This window comes from Mycena indigotica (assembly GCF_014461135.1).
Source record: "Mycena indigotica strain 171206Taipei chromosome Unknown Mind.scaff0002, whole genome shotgun sequence".
Classification (NCBI taxonomy): domain Eukaryota; kingdom Fungi; phylum Basidiomycota; class Agaricomycetes; order Agaricales; family Mycenaceae; genus Mycena; species Mycena indigotica.
This window is the reverse complement of record NW_023503001.1, coordinates 643239-670201: the sequence shown is the minus strand read 5'-3', so window position 1 is coordinate 670201 and position 26963 is coordinate 643239. Positions and strand designations below refer to the sequence as shown.

The following is a 26963-nucleotide window of genomic DNA, read 5'->3' as shown; positions in this document are numbered from 1 at the left end:
ACATATTTCTGAAGCAAAATATATATTATTTAAGCATCAAATTGATGTGCACGTGTCTCCGGAACACGACGGTGGGACTTGTACTTATGAGAGCTGAATTGACGCACCCGCGCCTGAGCATCCTTGCACCCCAAGCCACCATTATATGCATCAATCCACCGCCATGTTCGGTGCTCCCATTGCCGAATTGTGTCCACCGAAACACAGTCCAGTGCCTCCTCGAAATTTTTCTTCAACCCCTCAAAGGTGTAGTCACAGGTATCTCGCAGCCACTTCTTCACTGCACCCCAGAAAAACTCAATGAAATTGAGCTCACAGTGGTACTTTGGGAGGAAGATGCAGAGATGTCCCGCAGCCTCAATTGTCTCTTGGACAAGAGAATGTTGAGCAGCAAAGTCCAGCTGTGTCTCGAGTATGCGGCGACAGCAGCAGTCATGACGGTCAGATGATCCGCAAGGTGTTTTGCACTCGCGAAGCAAGCCTGAGCGCCACAGCCCCCGTTCCTGCAGAACAACACGCATGCCCTTGGGCTGGTTTCGAAGCGCTGGGTCGGGATGATTTGCTGGAAATATCATCGGCTGCTTGATGCATTGACCACGCGAGTTAAGATACCATCCACTGTGCAGACGTGCTTGCTTGCTGCCCCAGTTGAGGTTCATGCGCTGGGCAAGCAGTGCGTCCACGGAGTATGCTGAGTGGCCTTGTGAGTTGTCAATCATGAAGAGGGCCTGATAACCAGGCCCATGCTCCTTCTCGAAGGCCGGGATAATTTTCTCCTTGAGCTGTTTTTTTTTTCTGAGCCAATAGTGAAAGGTTGAGACAATAAGTCGAGAGAGTACTGACCTGGTTCACAAACATCTCCCCGTTCCAGTATCCATCGTAATTCTTTCCATACTCCATCGTCTGTCCCGCCTCCCGCAAATCGCCGCATGTTGACACGATTATCCCGCTGTAATGCATTCCGCGACCCTTGCTCTTCTTTCGCAATGGCTGTTCGCCCACGGGACCCCAGCTCTTTGCCTTCCCATCATGGGCCTGCGTCGTAACCTCATCATGCGCGCAGAGCACAAGTGCCCGTTCTGGCGTCCATCTTGCAGTGCCCTTGTCGACCAAACAGTGGATATCACCAACGACGTATTCAACCAATCGTGGTTTGTGTCGCAGCATTGCCGGAATGAACTCTTTCTGGCGATAATCGACAATGTCGGGTCGCTCATGTCCATCGTAATAAAGCGCCTTTTTATGCTCTTGATATTTCCAGCCAAATTTGGCCATCCACTTGCGCGCCGTCGACAGAGATATCGAGTGCCGCAGTCCGGCCTTGACACCGATGCGAGGAAAGAGAGTTGTTGTCACGTATTTTCGGAGTGCTTTCGGGATTTCGTCGTCCACCAGGTGACGGAGGAATTCCTTTGCTTCCGGGGACACGAATTTTCTGCTTCTGCCCCATCGTCTGCCTCTTCCTCCTCGAAATCAGATGCATATCCACCAACAAAAATATCCTCCCCACTGTCTGGCTAGCCACCTCCGACATCATCACCGATAACAACCGTTTGAGGCGAGAGGCTGGGCATCGAGGGCACAACAAGCAGCGAGGGGAGTGTGGAAGGAGTCGGAATGGCTGGCGGGGGTGTGGGCTGCGGGTTCTGGGCGGACTGGAAGTGCATGAATGCAGCCATATTCAACGCCCCGCTGTCGAAGAAGCTGGCCGGCAGTGGTGCCCATTCTGGTGCAGCAGTCGGTGCAGCGGTGAGTGCAGAGCACGGTCCGGAGGCAGCTGCAACAACTGGTGGATGGGAAGTGACACTGGAAACGGGCGGTGCAGGTGCGTTGCCTCCACAATGCTGCACAAACGACTGTGAAAGCAGACTAACCTCCTTCGGTGCCAACAAATCGTGTTTGGACAACAAACACGCACCTTTTTCTGCTCTCCGCCGCTGTGGACTCCCTTTCATTCGCCAGCTGCCGTTGACGTCGCAGTGTGCTGTCGCCGGGGCTGCCCTTGCACTGTGGGGAGGACTTGCAATCAATATGAGTGCAGGTTAATCAATTTGCATTATTTACAATCACATTGATTAAGCACAAATTGATTGTTTGGTTTTACAATCAAAACAAGTGTTTTTCACAAACAATCAATTTGCATATTTGTCAATTGTGATATTAAGAGGCTCTACACAGCTCCTGGCAATAAGATTATGTTCATACTTGACAGGTCTGTGTTCAAAGTGAGCTGCAACATTCCACCTTGATGTTTTACCACTATCAATCATATTGATTGTAAGTTACTCAGATTGATTGAATGTGCTCATAGACTGTGTCACAGTTGTCATACTCGTGCAATCCTCAGGATTACCCTGTAGGAAGTCGGAAGTGTTATCATATCGGCCTCCGCACCGAGCTGTCATAGAATCTGACGTGATATGACACGTGTCACATCACATCTTGGTCTTGACCACAACAACGATGTCTGCGGCCTCTCCGGAAATCAACTGGAAACAACGCGCGGAGGAGGCAGAAGCACGGGCTGTCGCTGCTGAGGCAGACGCGTCCAAAAGTCGGACGCAGATGAAGAAAATGAGGAAGAAATTGGTGTGTCAACTAACCTGACGCGTCATTTCCCATTCCCTATACTGCGCGACAGGAAGGCGAGGGGCCGAAACTCATACCAGCACCCAAAGGCTCCGCTGGACGCGCAATTGGAGGGTTCAAGCTACGGGAAGGCATGAGGTTGGTGGGGAAACAGCACGATGATACTTTCAACGACCTAAAGGTGCGGTGCTCCATTCTTCATTCTAGCAATAACGGTAGAAATTAATCCAGGCTGTGGTCCGCTACCTAGCGCCGAAATACATGCTCATCTCTGGCACGTATTCAACATACACCGACAAGAATAAGCTTGATAGAGTTGTTCAAGCGGTGCGCAATAGTCCAGTCTTTTACTTGACTTCCAACCGCCGTAGATTGCTAGCGAGGCTACATACTTCAAGAAATACGAGGGCTACTGGCCAATTCATCAAATTTTGCGCTCCTTTCTCCAAAACCAAGACTCCCGGCTCCGAACTGCGCTCCTCAATCTCCGGTGTCGCGAAGAGGGCACAGACCGTCCGCTCCGACGAAAGGGCCGCAAGAAGGCAGTTCCTGCAGGTGACGCCAACGCTGGACTTCAGATCAAGGAACATCCACATCCGCGCCCCAAAATGGCGGTGAAGAAATCTGCAGCTGCTCCAAACGAGGAAGCGGAGACTGAGATTGAGACCGAAGAAGATGCCGGGTGGAATTCCGATGACGAGATGGGGAGCAGTGAAGGCGGTGAATCGGAGGAGTTGGATGGGGATGGCGGCATGGATCCACAGGTGCGTGCTTGTGTCATACCACAATGCACACTCAAGCGGGCATGGACGAAGGTCTCGGAGAACGGTTTCGATAACAACGATTTGCAAGATAACCACCAAAAGCTCAGCAACATTGAGCCCTCCCCCGCCAACACTTGTCCACTCTGCAACGAACCAGTCCCATCATCCCCATCTGCTCGACTCGCTCAACTACTTACTCAAGCCACAATGCTTCACCCAAATTCCCCGCTCCTTCCGAGTCTCCACGAGAACATCTGCTACGAAATCAAATATACTCGACGTCAAGATAATGCTATTGCTCTGGCCAGCGAACGCGGCTGGCCCCTCAAGGTTGATACTGCCACTCTGCCGCAACGTGTCATCGACATGGTTAACGAGCTTCACATCCTGCTTGGCGACGAGAAGATCTTGGCAAAAAGTACTCTCCTCCGCGACCTGACTGATTCCATCGACTTCAAGATTTCCGAATTCAATCGTGTTTACTTGGCGCGCAAGCAGCAAGCAAACAAATTCAAGCATGAAGCACTGATCATTGCTACGCGTCATTACCGGCACGCATCCTAGTGTGTCTCTTTCTTTAACTGTCGTGGCGGCCATGACTAACCCCGTTTTTCAGCTTTGGCCCCGAAGGATTGGTCACCATCCGAGCCGCACTGCATACACTGGTCGCTCGTTACTTCCCCACCACCGAACTCAGTTGGGTCTTGACTGGAGTGGCGGAGCGTACCGAAGACTGGATACTCGATGATGGCGATGTCGACTGCTTCTCTCCACACACCCTCATCGACAATCTACTGGCACCTCACGTTGTTGTCTCTTTCATCGCCGAAGACCTCAATATCGACTTCATCTCGGCATCAAGACAGTTTTTTGAATCATTCGACACTTTCAACGCAATTTATCCACCCCTCAGTCAAGAGAAGAAACGCGAGGTGGCTTCGCAGATCCAGAACACAGTCGAAAAGCTGTGCGACGAGGTAATACTGATTTATTTTGGAATATCAGGTAACCTAGGTACAGGCGGAGCAACGAAGACAAGCCAAGGGTAAGCAAAAGGCCGAGGTCATTGCTGTCGACCCCAGCCCAGTAAAACCTACGGTAAGCACCAAGCTATCGATTCCCCGCTGAGTACATACTGACATCATTGTGGAGAAACAATCGCGAACGACAAAACGAAAGCATGAGCCGGAAGCGACCGAGGCGAGTCTTCGCTTGTGCGACCGCCAAGTTTGCTGACTACAGAATAGAAGCCCAAGGCCAAGAAAGTCAAGACCCAGAAGGCTGACCTCGTTGTTCGGAAACTGGGTGTTGAGGATTTCCCTCCGGTGAGTTTTCTTTTGGCTTTCCGCACAGAGGACTGACAATAACCCATCTAGCCGGTAAACAGGCCCATGCCAAAGAAGAGACAGACGCAGGGACGGCAGGCGTCAAATCAAGGAGTCGTCGCAGGACCATCACATGGATACGGGAATCGCGGAAGGACGAAGTCGAAGGATCTGGGAAAGAAGAAGAAAAAGAATGGGTCAGGTTAGATGGGTCCTGCTTCATTTTATACTCAATCCAGTCTGTACTGTGTAAATAGTGCTTCACCAAGCCAGTTTTCGCGCGTCCCGTCACGCGTGACGGGACGCGTAATCCCTTTTTCCTCCTCCACCACTCGTCTCCCACTGCCCTGTCATGACACGAAACACCTCTGCAACAACTTCGGCGGCTACCTAGTCCATATGCCAGCCTCTGGGACGAATCCCTCGGTCCGTTGTTCCGTTGGTCTTGCCTGGGCAGGAGAGAGAAGGTGGGGGTTAGTCGGAGCGGTTGCCTATCGCCAGTCACGTCCAGCGCCATAGAGCGGCTCAAGCCCATTCTGGTGCGTCGTCTGCAGCGATTCAGATGCTCTCTGACTGCTCTCAAGCTTCAGCATGGGTTCAAACTGGCGACACATCATGGACACCACTGCCTACTCAGCAAATTTCGCAAACCTTCGCCCAGTAGGTCTCGCTTGGTGACGGAAGTGCCTTTGGGGATCCTCTATCTGCTTCAGACGAAGTCGGTGCGTCTCCCCACCTATTTAGACACGGTCTGACCACGTATGGGCTCCACCGACACATCGGGCCAGTTCCGGGCGGCCTTTGACCATCTTTCGCCGTTTCGTGGCTGGTATGTCCATCGGCGCGCAGAACCATTGTGGGGCACATGCTCCTTCTTCCCCTCCTCCTTACCATCCTCGACTCCACCCCGTCCCTCGCCAACATCTCCGAGCTCTGCAAAGGCGCGGGGTGCTACTCTTTTCACCAGCTCGCGGAGGTCACCACACTCTACTACGCCACATCGCACGCTGGCGGTCTGCGCAGCTGCGATCGGGTGTACTTCTACTCCGACGTCGACCGTGTCCCGCTGTTGCTGCGGCTCAAGGTCGCTATCCCGAGCGGTACTGGGGCTCATCCTCTTGATCGTGTTAACTGACACTCACGCTAAGGCATCGGCCGCCCAATTCATCACCACTGATGCCTCCGATGTCAAAAACGAGACCATAGTCGCGCAAAGCTCGGGCTCGGATCGGGTATCGGGCCGCGGGGGAATCGAGCAATCACAGTGCGTGCTCTGCAATATTGTGCTGTTTCACTCCCTTACGGTCAGCTTTCCCAGTCGATGGTCACCGTTGGAATCCCTCGACCTCCGATGTCGTGGGTTGTCCTCTGCTTGTGTGCCCCGCTTACATCTTATAGGAACAGCGGGGAGAGCCTGACTGGGAGCCCGACTGGGGTATGCGGGACCCTGGAGGATGAACTGGTGGGTGTTTGGATTCGTAGTATACTGTGTCGTATCGTAGAAAATACATGTTTTTTGAAACAATCAAATGGATTTATAAAATGTGCTATATGATTGTATGCAATGCAATATGAGTGTAGCACTATGCATATTGAGTGTAAAAAGAATGCAAATAGATTGTTAGTTAAATCAAGATGCATTAGAACCACTCTATTTGCTTGAATTCCTTGCAAGGTTGAAATCAAATAGATTGTTTTTTAACAATCAGTTTGATTGTATGGCACACTCAAATTGATTGTATATCTATACTGCACATTGATTGTAACTACTGCCCACAGTGCTTGGTGTACACACTGCAGCCGACATTCTTTTCCGCCTTGCGCCATTCCTTTGCCGTCCGCGCCTTCATAATCCCGCCCCATGGCGCCAGCTTCTCCAGCACCCCCATCTCAATGGGGCCAAAAAGAATTCGCCGCTCGCTGGGTTGCGGCGCGAAATCGGCGGGAGGCGGCTCTGCCACTTTTTATACAGACAGTATCTCTGCGAAAAGTACACTTAATACCACGAGCTATACGGCGTTCGATAGAGCTCGTCTACCCCCTTCAAATGCACTACTGTGCGGCTCGAACGGTGCCCGCGTTGGCGAGCATTTGTCTTAGAAACAGTCGGGGTGGCGGCTGGTAGCGGCGGCAGGCGGAAGTGATAGTGTGTTTTGCCGATTTCCTTTGGGTAGCGGCGCTGGTTAGCGGCGCTGAGGCGGCGGGTATCGGCTCTTCCACATAGTGGTAGCGGCTCTGGTGTGACAGGTGGCGGCTCCCAGCCAAATGAGGAGAGCGGCAATATTGCAGTGCTGCAACCCCGGTAAGCGGCAGTTGCAGCTCTCTTCCACCTACCGCCGTCCTCAAAGCTTCTACCACCACCATCACTAGCCTCTTCTTGTCACTGCATGTCGCGTTGCCGTCATTGTTGTCGCTTGGTCGTCGCCATCAACGCTCGCCGGCGGCGACAATGGTGACACGTGGCAGGATTCTTACCAAACGATCTCTCTTCCGCTCCACCACCTCCGATGCCAATACGCGTACGACCTCCATTCTGTAACTTCTAGCCAGCGCATCTTCAGGCTGTCCTGCCAACCATGCAAAATGCTCTGGCAACCCATGGCCAATGTGGCTCTGAGCTCATGGTCATTATCCACCGACATCACACATCCAGGGTGGCGGCAAAGTACTGGTCGGCGGTAGCAGCGGCTCTTCTAGCTGTAAGTCGTGTCGGCTACCAAGCTGCATCGGACCGCGTCAACCACATGCTTGCAGCTCCTCGCTGCGAGTGTTCGCGCACCCGCCCACCTTCCTCCTCCTGCCCATGGTCCGCTGCGTGTGAACGAACGTCAGAACGCAATGACCGCGCCCATGACTCCCCTGCTCGCCTACGCTAAAGCTTCCCGCTGTTGCCACCACCATCCTCTGGGCTGCAACGCGTCGCCGCGCCCACCCAGACGCTTTTCTTTTGTCGACGGCCGAACCCGGGCCATGCTCTCTACCGCGTCCAAGACCACCAAGCGTTGCCAGTCCAGTGTCCGCGCTCTGGTGCTTACAAGGTTCGGCCATGCTGCGTTTGCCAGCCGCGCGACTCTTTCTGCAGCTGCCTGCCCGCTAGAACTACGGCAATCAACCGCTACCGACATGAATTGTCCGCAGCTTTCACGACCCTGCTCGCTCACACGTTGCGGAGAGAAGCACCTCGCGAGTTGTTTGGCTACACATTGTGAGTGACAAGACTTGGCTCGAACGCCTCGTATTGCGACAGATCGACGATAACTAGCAGTACTTGCTGGCATCATCGTCGACGTGGCCCGCGACTTCGCGACGCTCGGACGTGGGCCACGCTGTCCGCAGGCGGTTCGGGCCAAAACAGCCAAGATTTGGCCAGAGTCGTGCCTGGCGCTGGCCCGGATCCAGCCGGTGGATCACCCCGCAAGTCACCAGGGGGTGCGGCGCCTTGCGCCTGTCCATTTCCAAACTGATCCACCCCCCATAATCGTGCGCAGGGGCAAGATTTGGCCCCGGAGCAGATGTCAGTGTTTTGATTGATGTCACCTTGTGCGCTAACCCGTGGCATGTCTAATGCACGTCGGAGGGTTCTGAGCGAGTCGTTGGGGGTGCCTTGAAGCGGCCTGAAGGGCGGGAGAGGCGAGTGGGCGCTGGAGGGAGAGGGAGAACTGGTTCTGGGCAAACCTCCGCAGGAAACACACCACGACCCGCCATCGCCATGGTCGATTGGCGCAAAACCCGCTCCGCGCACGATGCGCCACTCATTAGTCATTCGAGGGGAGTTCGAGTGGCATTTGGAGGCCAAAAGACGGTGTGACCTCAGATTCTGGTGCTTGGCCCCGCTGCTCGCCGCGAGCAGGCCTCAGGTACATCCTTTTGGTCTCGGCGCTACCCGCATCACTCGGAGCCCCCGCCTTCCCTATCGCTTTTCTCCTCGACAATCTATTCCTGGCGACGCTCAGCGCATGGAACACCTTGTCTATGGCATGTGCACAAGCCAACAATGACGCCGCGCAGCCGCTCCACGCTGGCCTGCCGTGGTCGCACCTGGCTTGCCCTCTTGCAGTTTGCACTCAACGTGTACTGCCAATCTCGTGGAATTTGTTTGTACCGTTTTAGTATTTACAGTACCTGTTTATTATATGCTGTTCGAGAGTCTCCAAAGGACCACAGGATACAATGTACCACCATCAAAGATGAATATATAAACAGTTAGATGTGCAAAAGCCTCGTATGTTTATGTATTTATGCTCTAATCCTCAATCCCTCAAAAATGTACTATTACTTAGAATGGAAATTCCGAAGGAACGACTTTTGAGAGCGGGGTCTTCACTATCGTATACTAGAGGTCCAGGTGTATATAATCCTACAAAAAACTCAAATCATAAATTTTGAGTACTTCGCCGCTACCCGCTGACACCCCTTGTGCGGCGCGAGGGCAGCGCCGCGGCGACCGCCGCCGACTGCAAAGCGGCCGTAGACAGCTCTGCGGCACTCGACAGCTGTGAGATGGTAGTAATAAGACCATTATGAAGTAGTCTTGTGTATGGTAGTCTACTAGTCAATCCCGATGTGGAGTTAAAACTGAATCATTACTTATAATTGGGATTCTGAAGGAGCAACTTCAAATTTCAAGGCGGGGTCTTCACTATGATAGTCTGAAGCTCCAGGCCTTCCAATGAGAGCAAAAATCCCAACTCATAAAAATTAAGCACTTCGCCGCTACCCATTGTGCGGCTTGTGTGCGGCCGCTGCAATAGCGCCGCAGTGACAGCGAAGCAACAGCACACAGCGCCGCGATGCTGGAGCGATATCAGGACAAGCTATTGGGACCTCTGCATGTGTCGGAGTGTATACATGGGCTTGGGAGACGGCCTGTCGCTGCCACTGGTGTGCCAAGTGAATCATAAAAATCAATACACGACTTAAAATAGGTATAGAGGCAGAAGGAGGACAAACGGCATGACTGGGTCTTCACTGTTGTGTACAGGAGCTCAGAATACATCGAGCTATATAAAAAAATGGAACTTCAAAAATTCGCGACTTCGCCGCCTCCCACTGTGTGACGGCGATGAGCTCGGTGTGACGAGCGACGACATCGTGATGGGCACTGCTGGAGCTGGACCCGTGGTTGGAACCATGCGGCTCAGGTTGCAACTCTTGACGGCCGCTCGTTGTCATATGCAGCTCGAACGCCACACCGCGGTGAGCGGCGAATTGTATGTTTTGTGTCAGAACATGCACTTCGCCGCTACCCAGCCGCTACTCCACCGTGTGACGGTGGCGGCAGCGTGACAGGGGAAATCGGCGATGGGGGTAAAGGTCGCGGCGGGTAGCGGCAGGTGGGCGGCGGCATGCGGCGAAATCTATCTGCCCATCTCAATGCCACGCGGCCCACCCATTCTCACCACTACAAGCTGCGGGAGCAGTATTGCGAGGGCGCTGCCGCCAATGACATGCAAACATGGAGATGGCGGAGAGCGCGTTTGTCAGGAATGACATGGCGCCGTCGACGCTGTATTGGCGGACCGCCAGGATTCGAGGTGTGTAATCCTTGTGGGCCTTCATCTCTGCGGTCTGAAGCGCTGACGGTTCGATAGGTCCTGTGGATATACCGCTGCCTGCGGGTATTTCACGCCCAATAACACCGCGTTCGAGGGCGAATGCACTGACGATACCGGCCGCCACGACAAAGATGGGGAGCAAGGCGCCGGTCATGGCAACGGCATGCTCCAATGGTGTGTTGTCAATCGTGGTCTTCTCTCACCTACCCTGTTCAATAGTCTCGATGGCAGGTGGCATGTTCGCTAGCTCCACCATGTTCTCTCCTGTTGCTCGACAAGACATGGTTGTCCAGTGACCCGTCGTGCTTGGCATGGGCGCCAGCGCGTCTCAGATGCTACTGGCAGTGGATTCAGATGCGGGCCTGGAGCTTGGTGGAATCCCAGCTTATCTAGTGGTGCTGGTGGTGGGGGTTCAAGTAGCACCTGTGTATTTGCTTACTCTTGCAATCTATCATTTTGTGTGTAATTTTTGTGTTTTTTTTTTCATTTCTCCTGTCTACTGTGTGTATTATATAGCAGGTAAGATATAAGGCAGCTAGCTGGGTCAGCTGGTTTCCAGCCACTCTGGATCCAGCATAAACATGGATGACACCTGGAGTCGATCATGGATCCAGCCGGGTGTCATACGTGTGTCTGCCGCGGATTTCCCAGCTATGTCGCAGCTGGAGAACCATTGGCGGTGTATATTAAGCTGCAACCAGCAAACCAAGCAGACCTTGCAATGCTTGCCCCTGGAATGGGTTTCACCTGCAACACATCTGCTAAATGCAACTAAACTGCAGACAGCCCCTGCAATGACAACAAAAACTACACAGTTGCCTAATGCAAAAAAGTTAATGAAAGTTGAACATATTATCAAGATTTGCTGTAGTCTCATAACACAAGACAAAGCTGGGGTTATACATTTAGTGTACTATACCACACAGGATTTCCTTAAGAGAATTCAGCAGTGCTGAATTCTCACTGGCAGATATGTATATCAACATCATCCATATTCTATGCATCTATCGTTCATTGGTCCCAGATATGCAAAAGGACCGCTATCAGTATCCTCTCCTTTATTATGGCCAAATTATCTACAAAGTTCTCTATAAATGAAACTCAAGTCTGAGTTGCTCATGTGCATAAAACACATCATCTCTTGTAATATATTTCAACAGATGAAGATAGGCTATAGCATGGGTAAGGCAGACTTACATCGGTATGCGGGGCTTATCCACAGAGCCGTAGTGGTAAGATTTAGGCTATTATAGCCTAGGAATAGCTTGATAGGATATACCCTAAAACCCAAGCTGTTCCTAAGAACTAGGAGCTCCTAGGCTGTGTCACTCTAGCTTTTGCTGGCCTAGTATCTCAGAGTCACACATGTCACACAATCATAAAATATATTTTAATTCTTTCTAGCTAATTAAAGGTACTTATCTGATATGTAAGGGCATCCCTTAAGTAATGTTATTGATGTGGAACAATTTTTGATTGCCATCAGTAGTTTTGATGGATATGTCCAGCTACATCATTTTTGTCCCAATTAGGAGAAACATTGATACAGGCCTTCCCCACTATATACCGGGTCTTCGGCCTGAAGAAAAGGAGTTAACAGTACTATATATAGTATTTTCTTCATCACATCAATCAATTTGATGGAGTTATTAATTATTCTGAGAGTATTTCTTTAGTATTTCATAGCCTATCCTGCTAGCCATTCCTAGCTCTAACAATTCCTTGGTTTTTAGGGTATATCCTATCAAGCAATCCCTAGGCCTGTAGGCTAAATCCTACAGCTACGGGTGATCCACATGGGTATAGGTATAGATTATACCCACTGACCTATGGGTAGATCAGATAAGATGTATCATATCTATTGATCATATATCAAGTCATCTATATAAAGAGGATGTAAGGATGAGCCTGAGCTAGAGGCAAGATAGAATAAAATTGAGTTAAACTAGCCAATATATAAGTCTTTGGGGGTTTAGAATTGACAGTACCTATGAGTAAAACCCATAACCATAGCCATAACTACTCATACTCATACCCACATCTGTGGGTATGGTGGCTGTGCAGGTATGTGTATGAATAAGGCTCTAAATACCCAGGGCTTTACTTATAGTATTGCCTAGATGAGGAAACCCTGTGACCATCCTTGGCAGGGGCGATAGTCTGGACTCTGATTTGATGCTTGCAAAAACCCAGTTAAAAGGACTTTCAGTGACTTTATCAGGAGATCTACTAGAGTTATCAGAGGACCTTTTAGATAATGCAACCACCAAAAAGCAATACATGATACTATATGAAATTAACTTCTACAATTGGGGACAAAGGAAGGCAGCAAACTCAATTTCAGGCAAGGAGTCTATAGAGAGCTTAGCTGACTTCAGATTCAGATCAGAGACCTAAAAAAACCCTATATACATAGCTTACATAACATTCCGACATACTGTTGTGTTCAGCCAAAATTTTGAACCTATTGAACATACCTAGTGTACCTCTGGCAACCTCAAGTGGACCCAGCATCAGCAAAACCCAATCGCCCTGACGGCGCCTGGCCGGCCTGTAGAAGCCTGTCGATCGTCTGGCATGCCTGACGGCCTGGCAACAGAATTAACGGCTTGACAGAATTCGACAGATTTCTTCCCATTGCCAAGGTGTGGACTTGGCCGGAGTAACGGGAGTTTGATGCCAACTTTCCAAGTCCAAACGTACATCAAAGATATGTGTAACATGGCAATACCGTAACACCCGTCACACTCCCTCGTTTTTCCCCTTTCACCACAATGACTTACCACCTCCAGGACCTCCCCCTCCTCCCTCAGACCTGCCGCCTGCCTCTGGCTTCGACTCCAGCGCCACACCACCACCACAGTATGAAGTCTAGCTCACTTCCATAGACAATGGTGCATGCACTTTCGACTGCCACCAAGGCCTCTGCCTGTTAGGTGCGCCATAAGTCTGTTTATGGCTTGGACTGACTGTTAGGGCTAGGGCTACCCACACGGCAACACTTGTTGAGCATAGGATGTTGCGTAGAATGTCCCGCCGACCGCAAGAGTGACACCCACTGAACCAGCTTGTCGTCATAATCAGTGGCGCTCCCGTTGCTCTCCCGGAGATTTTGGGTCTCATGTCAATAATGCCAAGGTTTGTCTTCGGTTTTTATTCTTAGCTTGGCTCATCCAGCACCTAGGCATGACCCAGATGCTGCTTGTTCGTGACTGTCTTCAGCCGTGCCAGTGGCAGCTTGGCTCCACCACCATTCTCAGCGGTGCATTGTAGCCCTTCCCTTTTGTCCACTTGCTGACAAACTGTAGAGTGTTCTGCACTGTCAGCGTAAAGCCAGGGCGCGGCATTGATCACCATGAGGGACAGCACACTGCTCTCGATCCGGTCAGTAAGTAGGTTCTGAGGGGGCTACAAAATACTGTGTTGTGTTAGTCATGTACTAGTACCGTTGAAAATATGAATCCATTCCTGTCATAACATTGTATTACTGAGGTTGAAGGTGCATTTTGAGCAAACCTGTAAGCTTTCTGTTGAGATTCTGTGGCAATTCTGTCGACAGAATTTTTTTTTGACGGTGGCTATGTCATAATGCCGCCAGTCTGATTCTGTTGGCCTGTCAGCCCTGTGATCGGCCTGTCAGCCCTGTTGCCAGGGCTGCCAGGCAGATTGAGTTTTGTTGATGAGCCTGTGTAGCTTCCTCATCTAAAGCTGCTGCTGAATTTTGGGAGACACCTCTGGGCTGTTTCTGCTTTCTCGCAGCCCATTTTGCTGCTTCTCCTGTTAATCCAGCTCTATATGTATCTATCCAGTGAAATGACCAATTGATAAAACATTTAAGTGAGGTAGCCTGCAGAAGAAGATGTAGGAGAATCACTTGTCACGGTTTGGGTCAGGCTGAGGGGCTGTGTACTTCCCTTCGCCTCTACAGGTCCTATCACGGCGGGCAATGTGAAGTCCTTTGGCTAAAGTGTCTCCATTGTCCCTTTCCACCTTATGGATGCTTTGTTAAGGCTTTGTTGGAGCTTTGTTACCTCTGTTCATTAAAAATATTTACAAAAGCAATAATAGCGGTAAAAGCAACTATATTGTGAGGCCACTGGCATCAAGAGTGTCGGAGCAAGATTTCACTCCAAAATATGAATATTAATTCCATAACTCATGAGACCATCTCCCACCAGCGGCCTGCTTTCCCGAGGCCCGCCTGACTATGATGGAGATATGGCGTATGCAACTGAGTGGTTGTTGCCATCGACTTGGTATTGCTGGAGGCAGCCATCATCCAGTGACAAGATTGCCCCGGCAGCCCAGCCGATCACTGGCCCGGACATGCTGGGCCCGGCAGGCCAAGCAGCGGGCCAGCGGGTTCAGGGCAGCCCACCTGAGGTTCAGGGCGGCCCGCACCCGTACCCGCGGAAGCCCCGTTCTCACATGATGTAGCCACTCAGTGCAAGTCCTCTGCCAGGCCAGGGCGGCGGGGCGGCCGGCCCGGCCTGATTTCAGGCTAGGCTTTATCGGCCTGGCACTGCCCCTCAACACTCCCGCCGGGTCGGGTTCATGGTGTAGTAACGACATCAGAACTGCCAGGGTAGGGCTGTATACGTAGACTCGGAGGGAATTGATGAGGATGCTTGTGTCATTGCAGCGCATGCGAGGACGAAGAGGGACTGCACTGTTGGCGGCCAAACTTCTTCCGTCATCAAGTTGCAAATCCAATAGAAAGGCTGCAAAATTGCGCTCCTCCTGCCGCCAAGCACATGTTTTGATGTAACTTCACCTGTAGGAAATCATAAATGCAGCCCCAGAGATCATGATGTGAACGCCGAATAGACGGGCAATTTGTTGGAAATCACCACCAATCCTACCAAAGTCGGTGTTGATGCCATAAAATTGGAAATGTTGGTAAAAACTGGAAACTCAAAGAAGGAAGTAAGTATTATTTTAGGCCATAGTACTTGTATGTATAAGTACTTAATATAGAGGCACCAAAGCGCAGTGGCAAGGGACGCCCAAGGGACACTGGGCAACTCTTTGCCAAAGGACTTAGAGTTGCCCGCCGTGTATGCAGCATCCATCCGATCTGCCCTGGAACCTAGCGGCTGCTTGATCCTCTCTCTAATCATCTTGACAACTCGTGTATAAAAGCCATACCTATAGGGTGTAGTTGCTAGGCTAATATCATCTATTCTCCAGGCTAAAACCCCCATCCTTTCATGCTTCTCAGACCCCTTCGTAGTTGGATGACCTGATACAGCCCAAGGCCGATGCTGACATCACTCTCTCAAACCTGACCCACTGGCACAATGAAGATGAAATTTGTTGGTGGGTTCTCACCTTTGAGAGCTATACTGCCATTCCTACAAACTTTTCATAATATGCCTATTCCTTATATATTTTTTGCCACCTTTGTTTGTTCCCAACTGTAGGCGACGTCATAAACAGGCCTCAGTTTACAAAGCATCACATTTGAGGTGTTGTATCTGATGACAGAAATCTCTCTACACTAGATAGTATTTATATCAGTACATTGCTTGTTCCAAGAAATCAATCTGAATGTTATTAATAGCTCTCTTTGCTAAATAATTTTACAGTATCACCGAATATGGAAAGTGGAGACAAAATACTAGTATGTGTCATATTTAAGCTCTAGTGCCATGGTTGCTACGACTGTAGAGTTGGGGTTCCTATTGTTTTTGGCTAGCTGGTCTTCTGCTGGCAATAATTTACTGGCGATCCACTGAGCACTGCGTAAGCCCGAAATTTAGACTAAATCCAGCCGACCCTGAACTACTGCGGGAGACTGATCCGATTTACGGCGCGCCGCTACTCCTTCCCCGAACAGCTAGTGAGCTTCCTTCTTCGGCCGCCTTAATGCACTCCGTGGCGACGGTCGCCCTCACGACACTAGTCCCGCTCGCCACTCCCGCCGTCGACATCGCCGAATTGCGCGCATCACGCGTGATGGGCGTGATCGGGGCACTTAGGCCAGGGACGCAGTGCGCCGACGCGCACCGCTGCCGCGAACACGGACATGGTGCATGATGAGAGTCGCGGCGTTAGTGCGGTGGCTGCGCGGTGGAGGGCGCGGATTATCCGGCGCCCGCGCGGATCGGCGTTGGCGGGGGACGCGGGTTGGCCAAGACGGATTTCCAAGACGGATGATGCGGTGCGATGTTTCTTCCGGACATGCACCGCGTTGGCCAATTGGCCGCTGAGGGGCGGGCGTAAAAGGGGCTGCCGCCGCCCGCCGCCGACAGTGGCGGACGCGAGCCAGGCGGGCCAATACTCCCACGTCGAAGGGCACACTCTAAAAACTCTGTCGCTCCCGTTGACCCCACCGGTGCTACCCGATGTCGCAATGGTGCATTTCTGTTAGGCGATCAAAAGCGAGTCATAATGCCGTGATTTGCATACATGACGGCTGTCTCTTTTTTTTTTCGCTCGCCCCTCCCCAGCGCTAACTCTTGGTCGTATATGGCCGCTATTGGCATACTAGGGGCGCATTATTTCAGCTCCACTGCATTCTGCGGATGCGATCGGTGGTGCTGTCTCTGTCTCTGTTAATGCATTGTCCACGATCAGTGGGTATTTCACCTGGCATGGGCGTAAGTGACACCTGGCTTTAATTAAAAGCCCTCGTTAACACGGACGAAGTGCCTCCTCCCCTTTAAAGCACCCCTCCCTTCCGCCCATCCACCCGTCCGATGGAGAGCCCCTCGCCGACGTACACCGAGTTCAGTGTCGGGAGCGTCCGGACGGACTACACTGACTCGAGCCAAGGGCTGCGCTCGCCGCTCGATGAGGCGTTTGACAGCGTGAAGCCTTTCTTCGCCCAGTATTACGTGCGTCGCTGCTGTCTAGCTGCTTGGCTTCCCCACTGACTTGGTGTAGAACCTGAAGAACGAGGGCGCGGGTGACTTTGCCCCAGCTCCCTCCTACGGTCCGGGCTTCCAGCGTAGCTTCAGTGGGTCGATGTATGGACACTACCAGGTGTGTTTGCTGACTCATCTTGACTCTATCGTCCTCTGACCGCAGCGGTAGCCCTACGAAAGCACACAGACTTCGAGCTCGCCGTGGCCTGCCCAGAACACCTTCCACGCACAGCAGCAACAGGCCCACTACTCCTCCTCGCTCCCCCACGCCCACCAATACCAGCACTCCTCCCATGGGCTCCACCACTCCGCCTCGATGCAGCACCTGTCAGCGCCACAGCCGTCTTCCCCCGTGATTGCGCGGGCGCACTCCCAGAGCGTGTCTTACCACCAACATGTGGACCCCCGCTTTGTCTTCCAAACCGCGCACCAAGGCTCGCCCATATCGTCTCCGCCGCGGAGCCCCAGCGTGGGTCCCCGCAGTGGGTCTCACTCGCCACTGCTTGTCGACAACATGCTGGGGCTGCACGCTGCGGGGCCGAGCACAGCAGCTACCTCTGTTGACGAGGGCAGCGACGCGGATGGAAGCGGCAGTGCGGAGGTTGACGGCGACAGCGAGTATGTTGACAACGGCAGCGACCGTGATTCGGACGGGGATTTCATTCCAGGTGGTAGCTCCCGCCGCCGCGCCCGTTATGCACCCTATGCGCCAACGTACCCTGGCCCTAGCTATCCCTACGACTATGCATACTCGGGAGGTGCGTTGCTTTTCTGATCGATTTAATTCTCAGGAGTTAACTGAAGTCTGTAGGCATGTCCGATCTCGGTTACTCCCCCACATCCCCGTATCCGCCAACCTCCCCGCTCGACGGGCCCGACATGCGGCGCACTAGGGCACGGCCGAGCAGCGGGCTGCCGCCTCCGATCCCGGTTCCGAACCTGACAAAGAAGAGCCGCGGACGGCGTGTGCCAACCGTTCAGACGCTGTCCGCCGGCGGGCGCGGTGCGGGGAAGAACGCTGTGGCGCGGATGTACACGTGTAAGGTGGCGGGCTGCGGGAAGTGCTTTGCCCGCGGGGAGCACCTGAAGCGGCACGTGCGCAGCATTCACACGCACGAAAAGCGTATGTCCCTCTGTTTTGGCTGTGTAGAATCGTCGCTGACTTTAATATAGCGCACCGCTGCCCGTACCCCGGTTGCGGGAAGGACTTCTCGCGGAACGACAACCTGGGGCAGCATATGCGCGTGCACAAAGATTTCGACGGCGCGCGCTGCTAGGTCCCCCGTCTACCCATCCCCCCCTTTCACCTTCGCTGTTCCACCGCTTCCCCTCGTTTGGCCTTTCCCTCTCATTTTGATCCATCGGAAGTTTAGCCCCTGTATAATAGCCCCCGACATATATAGTACATTACGTATCACCCTCATTGGAACTAGGTACCTTGGTTGTTGTACCTGTACTGATTATTGTTTTAGTTTACGGCGCATCGTGGAATTTGCATATTTTTTGTTGTTGTTGTGGGATGGTAGTGTGCGCTGAACTTGAATGTTTGCGGTTGTGATGCACATATAAGGTTCCGACTGCCCCATCAGGCTCTCCTGTTGCCGCTAGTTGGAGTGAGTTTTGGCTCGGCTCGGGTCAAGTTGACAACTTGAGCCAGACAACATAAGTAGCTGATAAATCTGAACAACCATGAAGAGTTTCTTTTGCTGTAAGGGCAACCCTGGAGACTCCGACGAAAGCCAAGCAGGGGAGGATCCAAAGAGAAGAATCTCGAAGGGTCCACCTGCTAGGTAGCTGAACTATATACTGTTGCATTTTATTCAATTTGAATGCCAAAAGTAGTATGATGATATTGAATATGAAAATATGAATTTGAATTACTTCCTAATTGGGAAGTTCTTGGCGCCTCCGGCGCCCAGAAATGTCACAATTGCTATTTTGGGAGAGGATTTTAAACAAAACAATGTGACATGTGAAAGAAATTTGAATTTTATACCTAGTGTGAATAAAATGCTACAGTACTATGCTCTTGATGTGCCAAGTGTGATTGTTGCTCCGAGCAGTATGTCTGTGCCATGTCACATGGCAAGGCCAGGTCCCAGGGGGATTGCCAGGGCAGGGTGGTGATATGCTTGATGGAGGCAGTGATGTGATCACTGGAATCGGAATTCCCCTGACAGTCCACTGTCCTATGCCTTGGGTATACACATGTGCTGATTTCTGGCCTTATGTCATGACTCATATCCGTGCATCTGTCATGTGCCACGGCCCGCGGACCGGTCACGGCTCGCCCTGGCCTGATCTGATCTGGTTGCTCCGGTGACCTTGTACTCTGTATGTCTTTTGCCTTGTTACTTATATCTCTTTATGTCCTTAGGCTTGTTACTTTCCATATGCACTCCATACATTGTACTTACTTATGGTCTTCCCTTTCTACTTACAATCAGTATTTAAACAGATAAGGTAGCTATGGTACTTTAGCTTGATTATAAACGTCACTTGCACTCCTCTTCTGTGCGGAACGACTCCGATCCTATTCCCTCGTCTCTGGTCCTTCAACCGGACTCACTCCGCTCGCGGGCCTTGGTCTGCTCCGACTCCGCTCCGGTCTGGTTGGTCTTGTGTTCTTTCATGTCAGGCAGCTACTGGCCCGTTAGTCATAGTAGAAACCCCCCTCTGTTCTGCACGGCACTTGACAACTTAGCACAATTTTGCATGACTTCTTCTTTTTCAAAGTTGAGCAGGGAGCCATTTATTTGGAGATACCATGGTTATAAATTGCTGTTTTATATTAATATAGATGCTTGTGTCATCATCATCTCAGTGGAACTTGAAGGGAAAACAACTGGACGGATTGAGCTCCAACACAAGGCTGCCGCTAATATGCCAGTGCCATCACCATCATCCCTCCAGCAGCTGTGTGGTAGCTGAATTTCATCCATGCTGATGCAATGATACATGGTCAAATTAATGGTCTTGGCTTGCTGCTGGCATGACAAGCTTTCAATCACTGTCAGCCAGATTTCGGAATTTTTCAGCGTGCTAAAACTCAGTGATTGTCTGAGGGGGAGAGGCCTTTGGTCCTTTGGAGGCGGAGGGTCCGGAGGGCCCTCTGGTGAGGGCTTCTGCCATTAGTCAAAACCGCTATAGGCCCTCCATGGGCCCTTTGATCACATCAACTCATCAAAGATAACTGATAACACATATTTTTTAAAAATTCTCTTTTTGCAGCGTTGCTCAATGAACTGTAGAGCATATAATACTCTTGAAAATAGAAAGCATCTACAGCATCTCAGCAACCAGGTAACTTAACTCAACCTGATATTGTAACATTTCTACATTTGAGGAGAGGCCCTCCTTGGCCCCTCTGATGGAGGGCCCTCCCCCCTCCGAGAGCCTCTGCCTCAGCCTAACCAAATGGAGGGGCCCTTCAGTGATCACTGGTAAAACTTTCCTGAAATGAATAGAGACTTTGCAATGAGCCAACGGGAGCCACCATATCCATGGATCCCTCAGCAAGATATCAAGTTGTTAAGTGCCGTGCAAGAACCGAAAGGAAGTAGCGGAAAGTCCGAAGCAGAACCGAGTGGCTATCACAACACTATATCGGAGTGAGCGACTACACACGTCTTGCAGGCCGAAAGCAAGTCTGAACAAATATGTGAACTCCAACGGATACGTTCGGAGAAGCCGAAGGGGTAAAGGCTTAGAACGAGGAGGGAGTCGGATGAGAGCGGAGAGCGAGGCAAGAAACGTTAATGACGAAACTGAAGTACAGGATCGTAGAGTACGAGTATTTATACTAAGTGGTAAACATAAGGCATATGACCTCACAGGGAGATCCGATGTGGTCCGCAGGATCTCCCTGCGGGTTAAGTGCAAAGGCATAGTAAGTAAGGGGAGCGAGAAGACATACACGAGGCAAAGGAAACAAGGCGAACACCTAAAGGATATAGGTAAACAAACCAAAGTCCAAATGGGTAAAGATCTGAGTTGATGGGCGGAGAGTCCGAACAGGTCTGAGAGAGCCTGCGTGCAGATTAACTGTTTGAAGGGAAACGCTCAGATACCTTCATCACGTAAAAACCCTGTTGCGCTCCAAGGATAACCCTCGGAGCGTCCGAAGATGCACGGGATATAACACAAGTGATCATTGTGCTCAATCAAATTTTTTTAAAAAAACTGCAGAAAAGGGGGATACCAGTATAACTTAAGGTTATAAGCCTAGACTCACATCAGAGCATGTTTACATTAGGTTATTATCTAGCTACCAGTATGACAATCATCTAATTTGATGTAGAATTGGTGGAGATATTGCTGCATCAATATCTGTAATGAATAATCATGAGATGATATATATATATTAATAACATTGTATTGTCAAGGATATTAGTCCACTCATACAGGTACCCTTTATAGTACTGAAATTATCCATATAAGTTATCAACTTAGTGAGATATCACTACATCAGGTGTATATCAGCAAATAATTGGCCAGTGCTGACACAGTTATTGAGCTGTGACCATAGGTCACTTAATAAAAGTTGTTTGTATAGTCAAAATGCACAACTTTGATTTTGTGACAATTTGTGACATTCTCCAATCATTCTGTTGTTGAACTGCGAAAATTTCCCTTTTGGGAACTATGTCACATTTGGGACCTCATATCACACTATGTAACAGAGTGTATGGACTTGGTAGGATATGTGGAAACTATAGGTGCTAGATTATCATCAAGTTACTAGCCTTTAGTATCAGCCGTGACACGGCTGACCTTGTACAATAGGTCAAGAAATGACTTAGAGCCTGGGGCCTCAGAAATATTGCAGTTTTATTGCCCCCTTTATTGCAGCATAGGGAGTTTTGAGACATCTCTTCTAATTAGAATGGGCACCCAAGCGTGCTGTCTATTCTAATTAGAAGGGATAATTGGGATTAACAGGTGCCATAACTTGTATCTTGTGCGTATGGCCTCAGCGGTAGTTGTCCTAACTGTCCTGGCGCATTTCCAATGTTCAGATGTCCAGTTCCTTGACAGTGTTTTAGAGTCGCCATTGATCGCAGGTCCAGGCCCCAATCAATTGAGTGTGTTTTCGCCGTTTAACCGTCCCTTGGCACTCTCGATCCTCCAGCATGATCCGAAACCACGTTCCAATGATGTCAGTTCTCGATACCAACAGAGATAGGGGTGTCCCTTATCTAGGAGAAGTCGACTTCGAGTCTCCACTGCGCGCCAAACCAAATATGCCTTTTAGAATATACTCCCGTTGGGTATTTTGCATAGAATTGGATAGATTCTAGCAAGAAAATGGGCTCTGCAAACTTTTCCTAGTCAAGATTTTGGAATCACTGAGAGCGATTTGATAGACTTTGACTGGTTCTGATGCAGATAACTCCCTAGTTGACCATTCGGGACTCATGTCAACCCTGAGACGTGTGCTGAGCAACAAAATTGACAAAATTAGTCGTTTCCTGGTCTGTCCCAGACTGCGGCTTATCACTGGCATGCACTATACTCGCTAAACCCAAAGTCTCGGCCCTCGCACACGCTAGCTTGACCCCGCGACGAATCACCGAGAAGAAGGCTGCCGAGCAGCTATATCTGGCTGACAATGCGCTTGCTGGCTTCAATGACTGGGCCACCAACACCACTGACGAATGCCCGCGAACATGTCCAGTTCGCATATCTAGCGGCTTGCGACAACCTAGGTAATCACCACGACACCGTGCATTGTGCGCATTACGCCGCACAACCGGCTTTTACTTTAATCGACGGTGATTCAATTCGCCCGTTGTTTCCCTCTCCTCCTTCTCTATCCTCTCGTACAGATGGGCTAGTACCCATTTTCCCCATTCACAACTCGATGCGCCTTCCGCGCACATGGCCACTTTACTCATCTCACTTACAGTACTCTGATTTACTTACCGCACCTTACAGACCATATATAAAACCCGCCATTGAGTTTTCTCAGAGGGGGTCATACAGTATACAGTCAAATTCTCACAGATGAGGCATTTTCTATATCTTTGTTACTATGCTTTCTGGAACTATATCAGAGATCTGACTAGAAAACTAAAGGAATTTTCTCAGGATGAGTAAAGCATAGGGACAAAATTTTTATGTGTAATGTGGCAAGTGGTGGATAGTAATGAAAAAAATCCAGCAACCAGGATAACCTCATGGGATGAAACTGCTTAGGTTAAAGCTCGGGGTATGCAACCTGAAAATATGCAGGTGTCTCCATAAAGTCAATTAGGGTTATGCACTGAACTCTGGGCCCCTGCTGTGAGCAGAATCTGAACAGTTTCTGTGTGGCCATACCATAGGGCAGCGTGGAGAGCTGTCCCAAACAAACCAGCAACCAAGTCAATCTGTGATCCTGCACTGATCAGAATGTGAACCATGTCTGTATTGCCCATAGATGCTGCAACATGAAGAACTGTCCCATAATCACCAGCAACCAAGTCAATCTGTGCCCCGGCATTGACCAGAATCTGAACAATGTCTGTGTGGCCCCCAGATGCAGCAGCATGGAGAGCTGTCCCATAATAACCAGCAACCAAGTTAATTTGTGCCCCTGCACTGATCAACATCTGAACAGTGTCTGTGTGGCCCATATATGCAGCAACCTGAAGGGCTGTCCCATTTTCACTGGAAATTAAGTCAATCTGTGCCTGTGCACTGATCAGCATCTGAACAATGTCTATATGGCCCTCAGATGCAGCAGCATGCAGCGCTGTCCCATGTTTACCAGAAGCCACGTCAATCTGTGCCCCTGCACTGATTAACATCTGAATGGTTTCTATGTGGCCCCAAGATGCAGCAGCATGGAGAGCTGTGCTATGTTCACTAGAAACTAAGTCAATCTGTGCCCCTGCGCTGATCAAAATCTGAACGACATCTGTGTGGCCCCTATATGCAGCAGCTTGGAGAGCTGTCCCATGATGACTAGCAATCAAGTCAATCTGTGCCCCTGCCCTGACCAGAATCTGAACAATGTCTGTATGGCCCTCAGATGCAGCAGCATGCAGTGCTGTCCCATGTTTACCAGAAACCATGTCAATCTGTGCCCCTGCACTGATTAGAATCTGAACAGTTTCTATGTGGCCCCCAGATGCAGCAGCATAGAGAGCTGTCCCATTTTCACCAGAAACTAAGTCAATCTGTGCCCCTGCACTGATCAGAATCTGAATGATGTCTATATGGCCCTCAGATGCAGCAGCATGCAGCGCTGTCCCAAATATACCAGCAACCAAGTCAATCTGTGCACCTGCACTGATTAGAATCTGAACAGTTTCTATGTCGCCCCCAGATGCAGCAGCATGGAGAGCTGTCCCAAATATACCAGCAACCAAGTCAATCTGTGCACCTGCACTGATTAGAATCCGAACAGTTTCTATGTGGCCCCCAGATGCAGCAGCATGGAGAGCTGTCCCATTTTCACCAGAAACTAAGTCAATCTGTGCACCTGCACTGATCAGAATCTGAATGATGTCTATGTGGCCCTCAGATGCAGCAGCATGCACCGCTGTCCCATGTTTACCAGAAACCATGTCAATATGTGCTCCTGCACTAATCAACATCTGAACAGTTTCTGTGTGGCCCCAAGATGCAGCAGCCTGGAGAGCTGTCCCATGATGACTAGCAATCAAGTCAATCTGTGCCCCTGCCCTGACCAGAATCTGAACAATCTCTGTGTGGCCCCTATATGCAGCAGCTTGGAGCGCTGTCCCATGATGACCAGCAACCAAGTCAATCTGTGCCCCTGCCCTGACCAGAATCTGAACAACATCTGTGTGGCCCCCAGATGCAGCAGCATGCAGTGCTGTCCCATGTTTACTAGAAACCACATCAATCTGTGCTCCTGATCTCATCAGAAGCTGAAGAGTCTGAGTTGCTCCTGTTGATGCAGCAGCCTGGAGAGCTGTTCCAAAGTTCCCAGCAATTTGATCAATTACTGGCTTCTCTGCCAATAAGAATTGAATAATATCTCTGTGATTATGGAGTGCAGCTGCATGCAGAACACCTAAGGATCCCCAACCCCACCCTATATAAACGGTGGACAAGGGGGGCGTGGCCACCGTTAATTAGCGCCCGTTATTGTAATATGTCCAGCACGCAATAAATACACGGAGCAATAGCTCCGGTTACCGTATCCGGTCCTGATCAACCGGACAATCAGCCATCTATCACAGGGTGACGTGCTGTCCGGCCAGCTGGCCGCATCAATCTCCCGCATCAACGGCCGGCCCACAGGCCCGTCTTGGAGAATAGCTCAGTTAAGGAACTTTATTACTTGTAAAAAAAAGAAGAAGGCAGCGTCTATTATATGTAATACAGGGTAATCTACTCCTCATTCTCTCGCTCTCTCAAAGCCCGGTACTCGCTCCTCGACATTCCAGCATCTGCTCGGACCTTCCTCGTTGTGCCCCCAGTTTTCCCATTCTCCAGCGCTTTCCGCTTCCGCGGCTTGGCCGAGGTATCATTCTCTGGCGCTTTCCGCTTCCGTGACTTGGCCGAGGCATTCGTGTCAACGAACACGAACACGTTAGGAGCCGGAGTGTCCCGGACAGCTGGTGAAGAGGTGGCGGGGATGATCCCAGTCGCTGTGGTCGCAGAAGGGGGACCGTTGTAAGAGAAGGGGTAGGGGTCCATTGACGGGGGCCCGTCTGTGGCCTTGGACACGTCGAAACCGAGCGGGCCCTGCCCAGACTGCGTCGCCGACTGAAACGCTGCCTGCACTGCATCCCAGTCAATCTCATCGCCATTGGGGACTTCGCTGCTGCCACCGAAGTAGAAAGGGGCATTGTCGCTGCCACCGAAGTCCAACTGGGCATTGTCGTCGTAGTTGAATTCGGGAAACGTGTTGCGGGAGCTGCCTTCAAAAGCAGGATTGGTGTGATAATCGTTTCGCAGGCCGGTGGGGGGCCGGAGCTCTTGCAGGCCTGGTGGCGAGCAGTGGTCCCAATCCGTAGGGAAGCGGGGGCACTGTTGTTGTTGGTGGGGTTGCTGGCCTTGTCGGCATTTCAGGCGTCGCCGTTGGTCCGGGAGGCGGAGGCGGAGGCGGAATCAGCAGAGGAGTCGGCAGGTGAAGTGGACGGGACAGCTTCCTGGGTCTTCCTTGGACCTCGAGCAACGCCTGCGTCTGACCTTCTCTTCCGCTGGGAAATAGACCCAGTAGAAGACTCCGCCCGCTTTGCGTTGAGCCGAGCCACCAGCGCCGCGTGATCGGTCTTGCTCATCTTCTTAATTCTTATCTCCCCCACATCGAGGAGGTAGCGAACTTGTCGGCACTTTTCCACGTTCCACAGAGCAGGACGTGTGGAGAGGTCGATGTTGGCGGGGACTCCGATAATCTCGAGGCTGTGGAGCTCTGAGAGGGCGAGCTCAAAGTTTCCCCAGGCCATCTCCAAGTCTTTGTTCTTCAATACCTCCCCTACAGGTATGTCAGTAAGGCTTCTCACGAGTGTCACGGATAAATACCTGTACTCTACCTGCGGGTAATTTAGGCTTCAAAACCAATACCTGCATTTGCAGCATCCGTGGGAAACGGGTACCTGTACTCACGGATACGGGTACCTGCACGGGTTATCCACGGGTATTTTGAATAAAATATTAGGATACTGAGGTATATTGACAATATTAAGAGCTTATATAGAATATAGTATCAAGTACTATACTGATATGAACACTACAGGGCATAAGAAGACTGTAGTGACTGGAATATATAGAAGATAATGAAAATTAAGATCTTCCAGAGTCATACCTGTACTCTTGGCATCCGTGGGAAACGGATACCTGTATCCGCGGATGTCAAACCTGCAGATGTTTTCCTGCAGGTACCTGTGCAAACATCCGCGG

At 50.8% G+C, this 26963-nt stretch overlaps 3 protein-coding genes across 3 annotated transcripts; 1 reads left to right on the top strand and 2 right to left on the bottom strand.

The window, feature by feature from the left end:
• Nucleotides 1-441: 441 nt before the first annotated feature.
• Nucleotides 442-1955, bottom strand: MIND_00184100 (uncharacterized protein; the record flags this gene model as incomplete). Its single annotated transcript, XM_037358753.1, has 4 exons — nt 442-562; nt 613-782; nt 844-1463; nt 1526-1955. The coding sequence occupies 4 exons, from the start codon at nt 1953-1955 to the stop codon at nt 442-444; spliced, it is 1341 nt and encodes a 446-aa protein (XP_037223848.1).
• A 14979-nt stretch (nt 1956-16934) lies between these two features.
• MIND_00183900 (uncharacterized protein) lies at nt 16935-18379 on the top strand (the record flags this gene model as incomplete). The annotated part of the gene is made up of 5 exons (XM_037358752.1): nt 16935-17072; nt 17122-17220; nt 17272-17860; nt 17914-18225; nt 18276-18379. The coding sequence occupies 5 exons, from the start codon at nt 16935-16937 to the stop codon at nt 18377-18379; spliced, it is 1242 nt and encodes a 413-aa protein (XP_037223847.1).
• Nucleotides 18380-23350: 4971 nt separating this feature from the next.
• On the bottom strand, nt 23351-24976 carry MIND_00183800 (uncharacterized protein; the record flags this gene model as incomplete). The annotated part of the gene is made up of 1 exon (XM_037358751.1): nt 23351-24976. The coding sequence occupies one exon, from the start codon at nt 24974-24976 to the stop codon at nt 23351-23353; it is 1626 nt and encodes a 541-aa protein (XP_037223846.1).
• Nucleotides 24977-26963: the final 1987 nt, after the last annotated feature.